This window comes from Amia ocellicauda, chromosome 11 (assembly GCF_036373705.1).
Source record: "Amia ocellicauda isolate fAmiCal2 chromosome 11, fAmiCal2.hap1, whole genome shotgun sequence".
Classification (NCBI taxonomy): domain Eukaryota; kingdom Metazoa; phylum Chordata; class Actinopteri; order Amiiformes; family Amiidae; genus Amia; species Amia ocellicauda.
The window spans coordinates 18,568,953-18,582,536 of NC_089860.1; the positions used below are offsets into that span (position 1 = coordinate 18,568,953).

Genomic DNA, 13,584 nt, shown 5'->3' on the forward strand with positions numbered 1-13,584 from the left:
GCTAATATTATATTAATCATTTTGCATAGATGCCTGTATTGTTTCAAAATAAAGCCCTTCATCATCATATTTATTGCATTGATGACATTATAGAAATATCAACAATAACATGAAAGACAGTCACGACTTCCAAAATAAGTTCTGTCTTTATCTCACACATATTTAATACTGGACAGTGAATTCCAATAGCTTTCATTGCTGTAAAAGTTGATTGCAGTGCCTGTTGCTACTCAGTGCTCAAATATATATTTCTTCTCTTTGTCTTGCTCAGATAGACTATTTTGATAATAAAAAGTAAATAAGTAAAAATAAATCTTTGGGAATTTGAGACACTAGGAAATGCTTTCAACAAACACTTGGGAATTCTCTGTGTCAGTGTGTTTTATATATGGTTTATTTATTTATCATTCATATCCATTTTCTGTACCAAGAGTAAACAAACAGCTGTCTTAGAAGTGATAGGTGACCGCGTGGCAATGTTCTTTTAAAGTAAACAAGCCCAATGTTGTGCCATCTCATTCATACTAGTGATTTATGTGGAAGTTGCTGTTTGTTCAGACTCATATTCTTTGGAATACTAACTGCAACTCAATGGCAAACTGTGTCAACTGAAACCTCACTGGGATGTCCCACCGCTTCTTCAGACAAGATCTTACAACAGGACTGGGAAAACTCACATCTCCCTCCACCTCGTAGGTTATATCAAGCAGCTTCTGTTATTTTTAAAGGCAAATCTCAGGATGCAGCAATGTAAGTGTAGCCCAGAGGGGTTCCCCTGCGATCTCAAAGAAGTGTGTTGATCAAAATCCATTTGTGGCTCATTTCACCAAGGAATAACTTGATCTAATCAACCCTTTCGTGTGATGCCAGTTTTAACATCTATGCTGTACAGTCACATTTCTCCGGTACTCTCATAAGAAGGCTGTGTTTGATTTGAAACACGCACCACACATGTGCTAAGAACAATAGAGTCTCTTCCTCTGTGGATGTGCAGTATTCACAGTTTTATAATGACACTGATGATGAGGAAATAAAGCAGCGTCTCAAATCACTGACTGCGGAAAAATATACCTGAATTGTATTCAAACTAGCACAAGAACTACTGCTACTAAGGAGGCACATTACTACTAAAGTATTACTACTACTACTATTCAATTCCACCCCATACCCTCAAAATAAATAGCATTCACATCATCGATATATTTAGAGCAGAATGAGCTGAATAATGGAAAAGAAAGGTGTAATGCTGTGCCACACGGAAACAGCAAAATCCATGCTGGCTTGACTCAGTGGTTGATATTCAGTCAGTGCCATCGTCTCATATCTCCTCAGTCGTGGGGAGTCACTAAGTCAAGAATTTCATTCGACTCGGTAATATCTAGCCCCACATCTGAGCGTCAGTTTCCTCTGAATCAGCAGAGATGACAAGCCAGAGCTTTTCCAAACACATTGCGGAGCTCGTAGAGACATCTGCCGAGCCACTCCAACATCACCCACGCCATTCCTGCGAGCTAAGCCTTTGATCTGCTAAACACCGTATAGTACGAGAGGGCAGACTGAAGCACATAAACATGCTGATTAGAGTTTCCACACTTTTTAAGTAAGCCAGCACTTTCTCAGCTCTCCACATGCCAAAGGGTGCAAATTACCCATTCTGGTCCAATAACAATTAAAAGTTAGTCAGCAGATGTGGTACTAAACTAATTAAAACCAGAGTGGCCATGCCAGTAGTCGGATTTCTTCATACTGTATTTACTAATTTCATTTTAATTTTGTATATCAATTTCTTGTAGTTTGTTTGTTTCCCACAGAAGAGGAAATCCATTATAAAGACCAACACACAAAGAAGTTCGAGTGGTACGAGTGCATGTCAAGTGCTCGACTAAACCTTTGATCTAAATGACACTTACAGCTCTGATTGCACGGCAGATGTTTCTTTAACCTTCATCTAGGGCATGCTCAGCCCTGTATTATTAAAGGGCAAAGGCACAGAAATGAAGGATACCAGCCAAAGCTATCCGAGCAAGTAATTTATAATTCATGGAAAAAAAACAATCAGTTCTCCGCTCATTGTAAACAAGCACCGTCACATGAGTTGAGAAAACAAGTTGAGAAAAGAGGGCCATTAAAAAAATATACAATGCAATAAATAAAATAAAAAATACACTTGACATGTTTGAAAGGGCAGTCACAACACATGTTCAGTACATATTGAGATACTGGAAATGTCCTGGGAACTTCAGCTCTCGCATCACTGTACTAAGTTTGTTCTGGGCAAGCAATACAACTCAGTATGTTGCTGAAGTACACGTATGTGTCTTTACCTCAATGGACTATAAGACAAACCCTTCCACTGAATATTTGCACTTCAAATGCTTGAATGTTTTAAAATTAGGCACCGCCTGAGTCTACCAAGGTCAGCGCTTCATCTTCTGACAATGAGAGTGAGAGAATGAGGAGGAATTAAAACAAAGGAAAAACAAGTGTGGGGGGAAAAAACGTTGGAGAACCTACCCTTGGATTTGTATTTAAAAAAATGACGTCGTCCTTGGTGGAGGAAGCCATAAGAAATAAATAATAACAATAAAACATAAAAATAAAAAATGGAAAAATAATACAAATACATACATGAAGTAGAATTGATAGATATGTTAAAAAAAAGAACACCAAGGAAATAAATATTAACATATAAATTATGTGGTGGGGGAAAAACGTCACCTGGAAACTCATCTAAAAGTTCTCTACATTTTTTAAATACCATTTCTATTATGATAATTATTATTATGATAATGATGATAATTATCATTATTATTGTAGTTCTGTAATCAAATAATATATGTTTTGCTGCATTTTTTGTTTACACTCCATTTATTGACTTCCTGTATTGTTTCCGGCACCTGACATCATTAATATTAAACATTTTGCTTATTCTAGTCCTTAAAAATAGCGAATAACGAACAAAGTTGCTACTACTAGTACTATTGATAATAGTGTTACTTTTGAATACTACTACGGCTACCACTACCACAAATAATAACAAGAATACGAATAAAAAGACAATGAAGGAGAAGAGGAATGAAAAGGACAGGCAGGCAGCTGGAACTGTACCTTTTGAGCAGTCAGTCCCATGAAATCCCGGAAAACAGTGACACACTCCAGAAACACATTCTCCATTGCCATGACAATTTCTTGGACACTCCTGAACAGAGTCTGCAAAAAAAAAGGAAAATCAAACAAGTGAACACTAAAAAAAGAAACATGCTTGTAAAATACAGACAGGTATATGCTATCTGACATCAAATATGATCATACTGTCACAGAATTACTAGGCCTGTGTGCCAGAGGTAACGTACACATTAACGGTTCTCGAGTAGAGCAGTTTTTAATTTGACGCTAAGAGCTTCCAAGTTTTGTCACAAGAATGTCCCTGAATGTAACAAACTGCTTTCACTACCTCAGTCAATACTTTTAAAAATGTAAACAATTTTTTCTTCTTAGATCAATTGTTTTTTGGAATATGTTGCTAACCTTTAATATCTAAAGAATATCTAAAAAAAACGCCTTTTCTTGTTTATTTTTGAGTTCAGATGACATTCAGCTTGATTCATGTGTTAATTGGGATCATTCTGCGACTTTGTTCTGTCAATCCAGTCTCATACAATACGACAATAACAGCCTAACATATCAGATTTACAGCACAACAACTTTTTATAATTATACAAGATGCCAAAAGTTTAATTCTGGAGAGACACGAGAGGCAGGCTGACTGAAGGCAGAGGAGGCGTGTTGGAGTGCAGGAGTGAGTAAATGCTTAGTAGGAAGAGTGAGTCAGGAGACAGTCTGCTTGCAAATGTCAGATTGCCGGAGCTGTGGTTCAATATAGGGCTGTCCCCACGCTGCCATCTGTAGAGCTGCTAATTACACTTACTGTCTCCGATTACCTCAAGTCATTACCTCTGGCATCAATCCCAGCAGCCCCCAATTTATTGCACTATTGAATGCCAACATAGAAACACTACCTACAGTCCTATCAATTACAAAACCAGTCTTATCACTTTACTATTACTATTTTTGAACTACTGATTGTGAAATTAATGAGATGATCCAAGGGATACATTTGCGTTTAAACGAGGGAGTGAACAAATAATTGAGAATGTGAAGCTGCTGACAAAATTAACTGACAAAGCGTGAGCGGAAACATTTGCCCAAAAAAATCCTAAACTGAAGAATTAGAGAGCAAGTGTTTTATTTAATTTATCTGCCACAATTTAAAGATGAACGGACCCATTTTATAATTGTGTCATCCATTCTATAAAGAAGAATTCTATTTGTGTTTCATATAATACAAATATGGTTAAGGGCATCTGTAACGTTTATAAAAATAATATCAACAATCATGATATTGTATAGGACAACCAAAAGACAATCCTATTAATCAAGCTAATTGTAACCTTTAATTGATTTTGAAGGCATTCCTAAATACAATATTTGACTATGCACATTAGAAGAATTAATGGCAATATTAATATTATTTTAACATTCACCTCCCTTTACACCCAATTAAGAACCTCATCATTTTAATGCCAGCTTTCTTTCAATTGTTTCTGTCAGTTTAACAAAGGTTGTCTTCACCCTATTATTATTGTTTTATTAAAATTAATGACTTTGTGACATTTAATTAGATAAGAGAAGTATTACAACTTTAAAAGTAGGCCATTTGACAATTAATCTGCACAAGGTTAAATGGAAAGGTTAGAGATATATCAAATTATAATTCAGCATGTTTAAGCAGAAAAAGTGGATACCAAAGCAACAAGGACTCATAAATTGGATGACTCTCTAGACAATAAACCTATTAGTCCAGGCGGTTCTTAACTGTACATTGAGCTGGGGCATGATAGATTGATGAGTTTTTATTCTGAAACCCTTCAGCCACTAACCAGTCAGCAATTAATCCACCTTGAAGATTGTTCTTATAAGATCTCAGAAGCTGAGGACGGACGAGACTGACTGATATAGGGATGGGAGATATCAAAGGAAAATAAGATGGTCCCTAGTGATGCTGCTGGATTTATAGTTGTCACTCCCTCTTCTGAAACAGTATTTCTAATCCAATGTTTCCACGTGGCGCTAGGACATGCTTTCTTCTGGATACATCTGAAGTCCTCTCCACATTTCCACAGGGCTTTTTGCCATAGCAATGTTATGTATATATGCTAATCTCAGAGTCAGTGCCCAAAACATGTCTGTCTAGCATTTAATGCGGCTTTCGACTTCAGTGCTGGTTGTACTTAATGCACGATTGTTTGGAAAGGTTTCTATTGTAAAAAATTTGGGGATTGAGACTCTGATGAAAGTGCTCTACCAAGAGAGTTCATAACATAATCATTATATATTTAACGGTTCCTTCGAAATTACACACATTTCTATCGAGTCCCAAGTCATTGAGACTTTAGTAACATATTAATTTGATGTGCTTCACTTTTTTAAGTACTTGTTAACTTACTGGAGTATGAAGGTTGTCCTTGAGACTACCTACAGCTAGAAAAGACACCAGCAATTTCCTTCTATAAGTGTATAGCAGACCTACCCCGACCCCACACCGCTTCCAGTGTAGAGTTTTAATTGCATTATTTATTTGAATCATTTTAAATCTATATTATACAGAATACACTTTCCTTTCCAGACATGAGACTACTGTTTGTAGCTACAATATATTCAAAATGTCTTACAAACTTACACAGGGAAGCCCATTCACTATACACAACCCTGCACAAGGCTTCACGACTTACATGGCCATGCACAGCTATAGGTATTTGTGCTGTCAAGTGTTCATTCAATTTGACAACTCAACACTAAACCTTAAAGAAAAAAATAAATCAACATGATATGAGTAGACGGAATAGATTAAACCACGCACTGTTGTAGATGTTGTTTGTTTTGCTTTTTCTAACCCTAGGCCCTATCTTTGAGATCTTTAGGTTTAATCTGCATGACTGATTCTGTGCAAAATGCAATGCAATTTTTTTTAGCCCTTTCTACTGAAAGTAATAACTTTAATCTCTGTACAAGCTTCCTTGCGGAGCAAAACACATTTTAGACCTGAACGACACATTACAGATGCTGTCTTGACAGAAGAATACAAAAGGAACAAAAGCAAAGGCCTTAAATATATGAATGTATGGACTAATGCTTTATTCTAATTAGATGCAGTATTTCACATCTGTATGCAACTTGGTCACCAAGTTGAAAAAACAACAACCTAATGCACCTAATGATGTGTCCTGAGACTCATAGTGCAAAACACAATCCTTTTGTTAAAGAAACACATTATTTTAATTAGTTGTTCCCAGTTAATGTATGGTCAATTACCCTCAATATTCAAAACATAAACTAGTTTTCAGTGTCGCTGCAGACAAAGCCACATGTTTTTCTTACAGTCTAGTATGTACCTAGAGAAGACTATATTCCATACCATATTGTATGACTCCACACGTGGATTTAGAAAGGCAGCTGTACAGAAGATGCCACTTGTCCCAAGTATAAGGAGCTGAAGTGAATGTACCTAGGATAGCAGTGCTGAAAGAGACGGACTCCTTGTCCTTGCCATCATTGTAGAAGGCCAGATGCCAAGTGCCTGGGTCCAGGTACTGCACAAACACCGCCTCATTGAGGACCACCGTCTGGATGCTGCGTCGCTCACGGGGGGACTCCACCACACTCCACTTCTCCTTCCCATCGAGCCGCTCCATGTAGTCATACTGCTCACACACAAGCACAGGGCAGGGGAGGTTACTGTACATGAGGAATTCATTGATGCATTTACCTAGTCAATGTATGAATACACATTATGGTTGCTACATATTAGATAAAATAGATATATTTTGCTCACAATATCAGAGACCGACCCTTAACAGAACAAATAAGGACAACAACAATGCTTTCCACTCCTCACATTTCCATTTCACATTTCTTTTCTATCAGAAATATGGTAGAACAAAGATTCTGAAGCAATAAATACATGTCAGACAGCAGGTCTGGCAAAGTGACCCTATTTATGTTAATTATTATTGCAACTACTTAAATGCATTAATCAAATGTAATGCATACCAATAAGGTAAATGCCAAGCTTCTCTGGAATTTGGCTTTTCAAACCACATTAAGCATTGTGCTTTATATAATTAAAAATACATTGTGTTGTTTCTAGTCTAGTACTCTTTCCTGATGTAATACATAAAAGATTGGATAAGCCTAGAGCATCCTATGGTACAAACTGGCTTTTATTTTACTGTAAGGACTTAAATGTCAAAGTCAAAGTAAAATCCCCGGCACTTTCCTACACACAAAGTTTCAACTCTTTGAATCTTGCCTTCTGCTTGGTATATGAATGAAACTCCTTTGTGCTCTCTTCTCCCAGCCCTGAAACAAAGCTTGGATGTACAGTTGAACTACTGTAGTACATCAGGAATTTGCCACAGAGTTTCACCTCTTTTGCAACGGTGCAAGTCTTTGTTCCCCTGCATCCTTTAACTCAGCTTTGACTTGACAAACACAGTGCCAACTGGACTGCTTGGCAATAGTCTTAGTCAACTCCACTTGGTTCAAAACACAACTGCCAGCAGCTTTACATGTACAAAGTGTCGAGATAACATCATTCCACTCCTCCAGCAGGGGACCTTGACTTCAAGGTCTTCCTGACAATCTTTGAAGTTCACCAGACTCTCCAGCTGCACTCCAGCTCAAAAGAACTGACAACTCTAACCCCAGCTGTTCACTAAAGGTCCACAAAAAATGCTTTTTGGAGGATACAGAGGGAGGGAGGGAGGGAGAAGAACAGCTCTTTATTCTTAGGCACTATTCTGAGTCAGAAGGTAAAAACCTCTCTAAGCAGCAGTAACTAAAAAACACTGTTTTGCTCTCAAAGTATGCCAACCATGTAATGAAATATGAAGCAGAGATAAAAAATAAAAAAAGCTATTCATTTGACACCTTTCATCTTCATTTTTAAGACTACAATTGTGCTAACCTTTCAAAAAATATTGCTGGTAAGAAAAGCTTTGCTGACATATTGTAGACAAGCCTCAACAGTGACTATGTTAACAGTAACACTGAATCAGATTGATACATTATGCTGCCAATCACATTTATATAATAATTATGATTATTGTAACATTTTTTGTAAAATGTATTATTGTACAATTCTTAAATGTATTATTATTAGTAGTAGTAGTGGTAGCTTAGCATGTTCAGCGTGTTGGATTTCTGTATTACCTGTGCATGTGAAGGTGGCAGTCCTTTACGGATGTAAACTCCAAACAGCGCGTCTTTTCCCAGGGAGATGTTGAATTTGAGGAACTGAGGTTGGTCCAGATGCAGCAGTGACCTCCAGAACACTCCCGGGGGGACTTCCTGTGTCACTCGCCGGCCCACTTCCAGGTCGCCCGTGTCAATACTGCTGTTCCGAAAAGCCCAGGGTCCTGGGAGCCAGAGCAAAACCAACAAACAAACTGTTACTACAAAGAAGTTAGGAACATGTGAGTTTTTGATTTGTCAGCGGACAACACAGCAGGAAGAAAATCAAATGCAGGTGCAACAACATTTATGGAGAAGCATACAGCTGAAACACTTACTACACAGCCGAAACCATGCTATGATATGGAAAAGCACTTTAGTAAAAAACACCATCTCAATTTCCCAAAGAAAATGTGAGCCGCTAAACAAGAGCGTCAACTGAGCAAACCTCTTTTCTTACACAGAATATTTTTGGTCAGTTTCTAGTTTATTTTATAGACATACATTATACTTTTCTTGTGTAAAAAATACAATTTTAAACATAAAAAATTAAATAAAATTAACAATATTTTGTTATTAACAATAATACATGTATTATGAAACTGTATTATTACAACAACAAAAAAAGTTATTTTACAGCCACAACATATAATAGCCAAAACTATAACTATATTATCAACCACAACCATAACAACAACCTTATTATTATAATTATTATAATTTTCTTTATACATATAATTTCAAAACTTGGTTTATACACACACAGATTGATGTCTGGAATTCATTAAGAAGTTATCAGAGACATAAATAAATAAATAAATATATGAGAAAGGAAATACAGCTCACAGTCCCTGAAGGGACACCATTACAAAAACCATGCCCTTAAGCTGCTAATGCCATTCTCCAACAGTATTGCACAGAGACTGCAGAATTATCACTATTGTACAGTAATTGTTTAGGACTGTGTGGAAAACACACAATATAATAATAACGGCAGCCTGATCTGCCACCCTCCCTTATTCCCATAAGCAGTAAACTCTGCTGATATGGCGGATTACAAAGAAAGAAAGAGACAAACACTCCGCAGAGACCTCTTTGTGGAGGCTCCATGAGGTAAAACTTTTGACTGTAATTCTCCTGTTTGTTTTTCTCCAACATTAATCACCAGGTCTGCAGAGGCGTGAAGAATTAAGTGTCTGCCTTACTCTGATAATACTGTGTGTGTGTGTATATACATATATACATATATATATATATATATATATATACACACACACACACACACACACACACACAGTGCCTATAGAAAGTCTAGCCCCCTTTTCAAAATGTTCACCTTTTGTTGCCTTAGGGTGTAGAATTAAAACACATTTAAATACATATATTTGTTTTTCGCTTATTTCGCTTTTCCAAGTGAAAAAAATAAATAAATAGAAATTTGTAGGAAATGTATTAAAAAAAACGTCAAAGGCCTTGGGGCACATCAAGATGATTATTAAGAAGTGGAAGGTGTATAGCAAGACCCTGCTTAGATCAGGCTGTCTCTGCAAGCTGGATGACCAGGCAGGCAGGAGACTGATCAGAGAGGCTGCCAAGAGGCCAATGGTAATTTTGCTAGAGCTACAGGCTTTTATGGACAAGACTAGTCAAAGTGTGCATGGGGCAACAATATCCCAAGCACTCCACAAATCTGGCCTGTGTGGTAGGGTGGCAAGAAGAAAGCCACTCAAGAAAGCTCACTTTGAATCCCAATTTAAAGTAGCAAACCTGACACAGCACAGCACCCAAAGAATACCATCCCTACTGTGACGCACGGTGGTGCAGCTTCAGGTTATGGGGATACTGTTCTTCTGCAGGGACTGGGGCACTTAGAAGGGAAAATGAATGAAGCAAAGTACAGAAATGTCCTTGAGGAAAACTTGCTGCCCTTTGCAAGAAAGCTGAAACTGGCATGGATGTTCTTTCAGCATGAGAATGACCCAAAGCACACAGCCAAAACTACACTGGAGTGATGAAGAAAGAAAAAGTTAAATATCCAGTCAGAGCCCCGATCTAAATCCAATCAGAAATTGGAGCCATAACTTGTAGATTGCTGTCCATCAACTCTCCCCAAGGAACTTGACAGAGCTTGAATAGTTTTGTAAAGAATTTTTTTTAAATATTACCAAATCTAGGTGTGCAAAGTTGGTGGAGACCTATCCCAACAGACTCACTGCTGTAATCACTGCCAAAGGTGCTTCCACCAAGTATTAATTAGGGAGGTGTAGAATTTATCCAATTATGGATAATTATTTTTAATATACAGTACATAAATTTTTTACAATATAAACCTTTTCCCCCACAGTGTAGAGTATGGTGTCTAGATAAGGGGGTCATAATTTAAATACATGAAACTCTGACACATCAAAATGTGGAAAAAAAATAAATAAATATATATATATATATATATATATATATATATATACACACACACACAAACACATGAATTCTGGAATGGCAGGCATGCAATGGCAAGCTATATTAATCCTTTACCTTAAGAGCTTGCATTTGAAGCTTCTCAGGGTCAAGGCTTTTACATTAAAATGTAATTTGCACCATTTTGCTGAAAAGGATTTTAAGTGAAAATGATTTTTTAAGATGATTTAAATTTATAATTTAACTCAGGCACCTTTTAATGATATACAATTTATCTTTTTTATGGATTTAATTATGTGCTTTAAATTCCATTTTAGTGTAAAGACATTGCTGAAGTGACCTCCTATTTGTAATTAATACTTTGGCCTGTTTTTTTTCCCGTTTTCTTATTTTTAGTGTGGTGTTCAGTAGTTGAAAAAAAAATGCCTTAAGGTAAACACTACACCACATTCTATACGATCCAAACTTCTAAGCCAGGGGTAGTCAATTATTTTGTGTCAGGGTCCAAATTTCTTGGTCAAGGTATATTCAAGGTCCAGACATCGGGGGGGTGGGGGGGGAATCACACCTTCAAATGCCCCTTTCCAACACACACAATTCTGTGAATTAGTAATATACCTAGTTGCTTATATTTAGTACATTCATTTAACAAAGTACAATAAAACGTTTAAATAAATGTAAATATTAGTATTGAAATTGTTTCAGACCACTTTTAATTTTAATGTTAAAGATTATTGTAGGCATATACATAAACATAATATAAACTTTCAAGCCTTATTAAATTCAAGTCTTTACCATTTCCCTTTATCACTGTCCACTGCACAAAATTAATTTAAAAAATTAGGGCCTTTTGAGAGTAATTCAGGGCGGGGGTCTGGGGGTCCTCCCCCACAAGATTGTGACAACTGGAGACCAGAAATTGCACAATTCTGAGTCATTTCGGAGTCCAAAAACACAGCTCAAAATCTCCATGAAATCAGGCAGATCTGGACTCAAACATATCTTTGCTTCACAACCACATAACACCAGCTAAAAATCACATATCAACTGACATTGTGCAGCAAACTAGACATGGTTTCTGGTGCTTGTCAATCACAGATCTATGTCGGTGGGTCTCTGTAATTGAAACGGGTGAGGATGCACAATTCTCGATGTGTGAGCTACTAGAAATATGCGTCTTCATTGGACATCAGCTGTTTTTGCCTCTGATGTAGGAGTTTCTAGGTGAACACAAGCTATGGCACCATGAGCCCCCTGGTCATGTGTGTATACACTTGTATATTTTGGAGGCGAGGTTGAAATATGTCCACACGATTAATTAGCTGATTAATTCTAGAAATCAGGAAAGCAAACCGAATACCTGTTTTTTTTTTTTTTTTTTTGACAAGTACAAAGTTCTGCTCTTGACCCAGTCTAGAACGCGTACAGAGACGCTCGAACCGGGAATCTGCAAGCAATCAACTCACTGACTGGAACACAAGCTCTATATAGGACATCCCGTATTGACTACCCCTGTTCTAAGCCATGATAATTAAATAATTGATCTCCTCCAAAGTAAAGTGTAAGTAAAACCAGTGATAAGAGATCCTTTTCACAGAATAATTCCCTATGTTTATTGTAACCAAAGGAACACAAAGAGAATACAAAGATTGGATAAGGCATTTACACAGAGTTCAGTGTAAAGACACAAGCAGATTTTAAATACACGATCATACAATATGAGGTGAATAACCGTGGGCTCTGAAGACATGATGAATCTTACACTACACTTCTTTAGGTGAAAGAACCAGCATGCTAGTCACCAACTGCCGTGAGATTTTCCTCGCCATGAAACGGAATTGGCAGTACTGCCGGGACAGGGTGGGCTGTGTTTGGCTGGTAAAGCTGGGCTCACAGCACAGCAGCAGCTCCTGCCAGTGAGAGGGCTGTATTTGTAGGAATCGAGATTGCCCTCCAGCTGACACTGCAGGTCCACTGTCCCTGATATGGAGTCACTGTTGGACCAACACCATCGTGTGTCAGATTCTGTGTGTGTGTCTATATGAGCGTTCCATTGCAGTTAGCAATCTGTTTTTTTTAAATAAATGTATAAAATCATAACTGCTTCTTAGCTCTGGGCTAAAATATAAAGTGAAGTATAAGAAACATGTTTGCTTTGTGAGCGTGTATATGTGTGTGAGAGAGAGAAGGAGCGAGACACTCATTCCATAATAAATATTTCCAGCAGCTCTCATAAAGCCTTACACCAGAAACAGAGTAATCAGATCACAAAAGGTCACTCTCCAGCCACACTTACACTCCTTGTCAGTTTGGTAGGGGTGCCATGTCAGGATCTCAGAGGAGGTTCTGACTAAAGAGAAATAGACTGCCTAGTTAAATCAAACAGCACAGGGAATACACAAAGAGCAAGACAGAGAAGTTTGCCTTATTTTAACAATTGGTTTGCTTCCTTTTGAATACTGGCTCAATTATACTCACAACACGGACACCGTCAACTACTTTACAAGGACATGTTTTAATAATAATACAAAGAAAAACAATAAAGACAAATAATGATCTCCCAATACAGTCTTTGAAATGTGTAACTATCTGTAACATGGATGGCGCAACCTTGGTTCAGAACGAGGATGAAATAACGGTTTTATTTGTTTGTTTGTTTTTGGATATGAAATTAATAATGCTTGAAACAGCAGCTGTGCAGAAATCCCTCAGCCTGCCAGCTGTGCCTCGTAGTGAGGAACGTATGTGATCAGTTCCTATTGATTACAGGGGATTTAAGAGTAGTGCAAATCTTTAAGCTTGGAGAAGAGAACTTCAGGTATTGCATTTTTTCAGTGATAGGATTATTCCATTGACAACCTTTTGGGTACGTGTTTA

The 13,584-nt window shown here is 37.4% G+C and overlaps 1 protein-coding gene across 1 annotated transcript in view; it reads right to left on the reverse strand.

Annotated features, from left to right (window-relative positions):
* The window catches only part of LOC136763088 (teneurin-2), a 213,857-nt gene that overhangs the window by 57,767 nt on the left and 142,506 nt on the right, over positions 1–13,584 (reverse strand). Inside the window, exons 6-8 of the mRNA XM_066716811.1 lie at positions 8,272–8,477; positions 6,566–6,761; positions 3,109–3,210 (exon numbers count right to left, since the gene is read on the reverse strand). Of these exons, the coding sequence (XP_066572908.1) occupies positions 3,109–3,210; positions 6,566–6,761; positions 8,272–8,477 (504 nt within the window). The remainder of the gene's footprint in view (positions 1–3,108; positions 3,211–6,565; positions 6,762–8,271; positions 8,478–13,584) is intronic.